The sequence below is a fragment of the Mastomys coucha genome, unplaced genomic scaffold (genome assembly GCF_008632895.1).
Source record: "Mastomys coucha isolate ucsf_1 unplaced genomic scaffold, UCSF_Mcou_1 pScaffold4, whole genome shotgun sequence".
Taxonomy (NCBI): Eukaryota; Metazoa; Chordata; class Mammalia; order Rodentia; family Muridae; genus Mastomys; species Mastomys coucha.
The window spans coordinates 16,049,691-16,055,690 of record NW_022196910.1 but is presented as its reverse complement, the minus strand read 5'-3'; the positions used below and the strand labels follow the sequence as shown (position 1 = coordinate 16,055,690).

Genomic DNA, 6,000 nt, shown 5'->3' with positions numbered 1-6,000 from the left:
AAAAAAAAAAAACAAAAAAAAACAGGCATTTGAGTTTCAAACATTCAGTTCCCCTTTGACGACTGTATTTCTAAGATCTGGGGGTTTTGTTTGTTTGTTTTAAAACCTAGCTGTCTGACCCCTTAGTGAGGGTTAACTAAGCTAATATGCGGAGGGGTCTTTGTATATTCCCTCCATGGTGCTTGAATGTTTTCTGATCAGTACATACATGGTGACCACTCCAGGTCTCAGTAGGCGACATTTTCTTGACTAATAAAAGGCCAGAGCATAGACACACTAGTCAAGAGTTGTACCTACCACTCAGTAGAAAACCTAGCTCAACCAGGACCCAGGTTAGCCAGGCGTCGTCAAGAAAACCTGAGCAAAGGCTGGAGAGGGGGGGCGAACCCTCGAGCCCCAATAGAAAAGACAACAGCGGGCAGAGCCAGCGCTGCCCTCGATCAGTGTTTGAAAGCGCAGGCTGCAGTGACCCCGCCCGGGCGTCCCGAGCCAAGCTGACTGAGGCCCCGCCCCCAGCCTCGCCACCGCCCGCGAGCTCGCTGAGGACCCGCCCCCAGCGGCCCGGCCCCGCCCCCGCGGTCCGCTGCAAAGTGAGTCCCACCGGCGGAGCTGGCCCGGGCGCTGTGCCCTCGCTCGGCTCTCTCCGCCCCGCCGCGCGGGCCGCGGGCTGCGCTGGGTCGCGGCGGGCCCCGCAGGCGGCCATGGCGGCGGGCGCCGGGGCCAGGCCGGCGCCGCGCTGGGTGAAGGCGCTAGGTGAGCCGCTCAGCGCCGCGCAGCTGCGGCGGCTGGAGGAGCACCGCTACAGCGCGGTGGGAGAGTCGCTGCTCGAGCCGCCGCTGCAGCTTTACTGGACCTGGCTGCTCCAATGGATCCCGCTCTGGATGGCCCCCAACACCATCACCCTCATCGGCCTCGCCATCAACCTGGTCACCACACTAGTGCTCATCTTCTACTGCCCTACGGTCACAGAGGAGGTAGGGCTGGCCGCCCGCCGGTACTGTTCCCTGGAGCCCTTGGGCGGAGCCGGGAGACCCCGTGAGGGAGGTGCGGACGCGACCAGACCGCTGTCCCTTGGTGTTGTTCATTTTCAGCCTCCCCGGGGGCTCCTAGAGACTGTCACGCCACTACCCCAATCCTGCGACCATTCTGAGCGTTCCTGGAAGGGGCTGTCAAGGTCACTGCGCAGCCCTGTCTTCCCACTTCATCCCTGGGGCCTTGGGACCACCAGCCCATATTTCGCACACTGGGGATTAAATACCCACATACATCTCCATGCTGGCAGGACTTGTGGAAGGGTTGGGTAAGGCCGAGATGCCCTTTAGCACTTTATAATTCTCTGTTTCTCAAAGGTGGTGCCTAGTGATCCTGAAATTACTGGTAGCACTGATCAAGGATAAGTTATTTCTGGATAAGATAAGCAACTTCCTCGTTGCTTCATTGACTTTTTCATGAAAACAAGCAGGGTGTAGGTGACAGTTCTTACAGTTATCTAGGCCTAGAGATTATAAAAGCCAACATATTTTATTAGTTGTAATTATATCCAATCTATGTCTAAAGTAAGAATATTAAGTAACATAGGCTTTTGACAATGGTGATCAGAAGTGGTTCCTTGGGCTGGGTATAGAGAGCATGAAAACAAGGGAAAGCCTTGATAAACTATATAGGATAACATTGCCTTGCGGATTCCATGACATTACTTTCTTTACGCTTCCTCCATAATTACATGTAAATATAGATCGTGCGCAAATGAGAGAGTCGAGATTAGATAACCAGGAATACAATAGAAATAGTTCATGTTCTGCATCCATGCAAACACTTCTTTTTTTAAAAGGGCTCAGTGGAGCCTGCCGTTTAAAGCATCTTGCCTGTCGATGACTGTGTTAGTCACACATACCTCAGCAAACTTGTTTTCAAGTGATTTGAAAACACTAAGCTGTTTGGGATTTCACCAGTTCCCTAACCCCTGGAAGCTCACTGTATCAGGATGGAAGCATGGCAGGCCTGCAAGTGAAAGGCTTGGCTTCCCCATCAGCCTCCACCATGGCAGACCTACCCCATCTGTTTTCCTGTGTTGAAAAATAGAAATAATGTTTGCCAGGCCAATTTTACAAGGCAGCCGTGAGGACCGAATTATACATGCAGATAATTGTAGGGCCCTGCACTTTACTAAACAAAGTAAAACTCTCTCAACCCATGAAAAATACACAGTTGGTAAACAGTGTTGTGAAGCATGCATAATAAAATTTAGCTTTGATCGGGCTTAGATTTGGCTAACAGTCTATGGGTGTTTCTGGCATCAGCCAATTAAGCTGTCAGCATTGATGTCATTCACCATCCATCTGCGGATGGAGCACTTAGAATGGATAAACAAGGGCTAAGGCCCTAGGGTGGAAGGGGACCTGTGGATGAGATAAATTTGTGATTACCTTATAGGCTTAGACTCATTGTTCAAAGAGGATATCATAGGCTCTGGGCAAGCACTTAAACATGTGAAAAGCCAGACCAGCCCAGGTAAAAGAGCTAAGGAGTAGATAGATGGTAGATAATTATTCGAGTTTGTAAAGTGCATGTCACTGGATCCTGCCTCTAAGTGGCCTAAGAAGAGGAACAACATTGTAGGATCCACATAAGATGTCGCTACTACGGATAGTTTCTGGCTATTTTGCTTTAATAAATGGCATGGCTTGATAAAATTCAGATCCAAGTTGATCTAACTGTGAAGGATACATTCGTTTGGTTGGATCTGTGGCATGTGTGAAAACACTGGCGCTTTATATGATGCAAGTATGTATGTGAAGAGCGCTCCCACTTGTTGCAGGTTTAACCCTTATCAACCTGAGGAGGTTGGTGAGTTTTCCCTTCCTATGGTGGCCTTCCTATTGTCTTAGAATTCCTTCTCTCCAGCCTGAAGTAACAGTGGCATATTTTCATAAGAGGAAACTGAAGTCCACGGAGGTTAAGTGACTTTGACCTAACTTGGAAGTTTTTGATTCTCAAAAGTGAGGAATCATAGTGCCTTTTTATGCACTGTATATTTCTTTTACGCACTGTATGTACCCAGGCCATACTGGAGACTGAACCAGGGCCTTCAACGGGATAGCCAAGAAAGCTCTGCCATGGAGCTTAGATTCGCTCCAGTAGTTTTTAAATTTTATTTTTAATTTTGAGTTAGGGTACACTTAGTTGATCGGGTTGACCTGGAACTCACTAACTATACACACTTATTTCTAGATCGTGATTGGGAGCGAAGGGAAGCGGATCAGAAAGGCTGCAGTTTATATCGAGTGTCTATAACTCTTAATAGTGCTCCAAAGCTCTTTGCAGAGCATCCTTTTTGCTTAGGGGTCTTCCCTGTACTCAAGGTGAACAGTTTGCTATGGCAGGGATTTTTCTTCTCATCCTTTCCTCCTTCACATATCCAGTTACCTACCTGTATTTCAGTGCCCAGTTCTAGTTCTGTTTCCCCCTAACACTACTGCCCCAGGAGCTTTTGTCTTCTAAGTCAAATGAACCACTCATTCTCCCACAATCCTGGGAGTGGTAACTAACAGCTGCAGGCTGTTTTCTGTCTATCAGGCAATTCTATTCAGAATTGTCTATTCAGAGCTGTTAGTTTATATCAGTCTCCTTGTCTCATGAAGAAGATAGTTACTACCCCCCATTTCATAGATTTGGAAAGGGAAGAGAAATTATCTTCCAGGATTATAGAGCTTTGAAGTGGGGACTAGGATTCCAGAAAGCTCTGTTTCTGCTGCTGCAGGCCTCTATAGATCTCCAGTAGAAAGTCTCTGTTTCTTTTTGTTATGTGTTTTGTGGAGGTTTTTTGTTTTTGTTTTCAGAGACAGGGTTTCTCTGTCTAGCCCTGGCTGTCCTGGAACTCACTCTGTAGACCAGGCTGGCCTCGAACTCAGAAATCCGCCTGCCTCTGCCTCCCAAGTGCTGAGATGAAAGGCATGCGCCACCACTGCCCGGAGTTATGTGTAGTTTTACTGAGCAGGACAACTGTACCAGATTTCAACTGGTGACACAGTGTCTTGCATAGTGTTTGCTAATTGGGTGTATGAGCAAACCAACACAGTGTATCTTGAGAGGTGGCTTCCTCAGCTTCCTTTTAGTTGTTCTTGGACTAAATATTTACCTGTTTGGTCTGAGCATAAGTGAATGTTAGTAAATGGGTAGAATGCCCCCCCTTCCCCCCACACACACCTTGATGAAGGACTTAACCACTTTTGAGTATATGATCCTTGGGCTCTCTCATCTTTGGCTATCGCTTGCTGAAGTAGAATCATAGATTCTTAGGACATTAAAAAGGTCCCAGAGCCTATTTAATGCCCTTTTAAAAGTGTATGTCTGATAAGTTGGTGATTCAAGGCTAATTCTAGCTTCAGGCTTCTAGCATTACCAGAATCAAATATCCTTTGCTCCTAGCCAGTGAGGTACCCAGTGTTTAGAAGAATAAGCATTGGTAGAAAGGAAGCAGGTTTATGGACAAGCCGGCCCTGAAGGAGCTGGAAGAGCTGGTTCCTTAAAGTTTTTTCCTTGCTAGGGGAGTCTCCATGGAGAGCAGGCAGCAGTGAAGCTAGGGTTAGCAGTCTTGGCTAGCCAGAGTGTGTGTGCTCTCCAGAGCATTGTGACCAGCTTGCACCTTCTCTTCCCAGTAGTTACTAAGGAAGAGTGGTGGAAAAGCCATCTGGGTTCTGGAAATCTAAAGAAAGTTAGACATTAACATATAAGTGGGGCTTCTTGTTATCCAAAGGTTTATGGAGGTGCAAAAGGACAAAGAGGGATGGGGAGCCCCAGCTACAGTAGGGTTCTCTATTACAAAATACTTCCTTACCTTTTTTTTGGTGGGGGAAGGGCTGATATAAACTGTGGCATGATCCTCTTTTACCTATTCACTTTGATATTTTCTCTCTACCTTCTTAATCTATGTGTTTACATTCATGTTAGTGACTTTTGAGGGCTGTATATATATTCCCATTCATATTTTTTTAAAACTAGGCTTAATTCTTTGAGATCTGTATTTCCTTTTAATCACTTCTTATTTATTTATTTATTTATTTATTTATTTATTCATTCATTCATTCATTTAAACCAGCTCAATACTTTGTCAAGCATCATTTATTAAGTCTTGTAAGGGAGTGGCCTCTCTTACTAAAAGAAAATATCAATTCCCATCTGCCAGAAGATGAAGAAAGTTTAAAAAGTAGGGAAGACGGGCTGGAGAGATGGCTCAGCAGTTAAGAGCACTGACTGCTCTTCCAGAGGTCCTGAGTTCAATTCCCAGCAACCACATGGTGGCTCACAACCATCTGTAATGAGATTGGATGCCCTCTTCTGGTGTGTCTGAAGACAGCTACAATATACTCACATAAAATAAATAACAGGCCCCAGGATTCAATGTTGCTCTCTGGCACCTGGGAACAGATGTTTCCATACATTCTGGTGCTTCCTTGCCTCATTATACCTTCCAGATGTACCTAGAAGAGGCCTTGCAGGATCAGCTTTCCTTTGTGATTTGTTTCTGTGTCTTGGTGACTGCACTCTAGTTAATTTCTAAAGAATATGCTGCTCCTCCCATAGAAGTCTGCATCAAGTATTTTTTTTCGAGTATTTTTTTTTAAAGATTTATTTATTTACGTTATGCATATGAGTACACCACCACTGCTCTCTTCAGACACACCAGAAGAGGGCACCAGACCCTACTACAGATGGTTGTGAGCCAGCATATGTGGTTGCTGGGAATTGAACTCAGGACCTCTGGAAGAGCAGTCAGTGCTCTTAACCTCTGAGCCACCTCTCCAGCCCAGGCACCGAGTATTGCCAGCATGTGACATAGTGGTGTACAGGAAGAATTAGACATCCTGTTCTTGTTTCATTAGGCCGGGGCATAGTCGCTGACCCCTCTCATTGAGTTAGAGAACAGAACATTTATTGGTTGTCTAATGCATTCGATATACCAATAGTAGATTTGGGGTGGGAGTTTCCTTCTTCTCTGCT

General features: G+C 46.2%; 1 protein-coding gene across 2 annotated transcripts in view; it reads left to right on the top strand.

Moving 5' to 3' along the window:
- The first annotated feature begins 508 nt into the window (after nucleotides 1-508).
- Nucleotides 509-6,000, top strand: part of Chpt1 (choline phosphotransferase 1) — a 32,741-nt gene continuing 27,249 nt past the window's right edge. Inside the window, exon 1 of one of the 2 annotated variants that reach the window (XM_031350253.1) lies at nucleotides 509-974. In XM_031350253.1, coding sequence (XP_031206113.1) covers nucleotides 702-974 — 273 coding nt within the window. In that variant the 5' untranslated portion in view covers nucleotides 509-701. The remainder of the gene's footprint in view (nucleotides 975-6,000) is intronic. The other variant, XR_004112951.1, reaches the window with a different exon arrangement.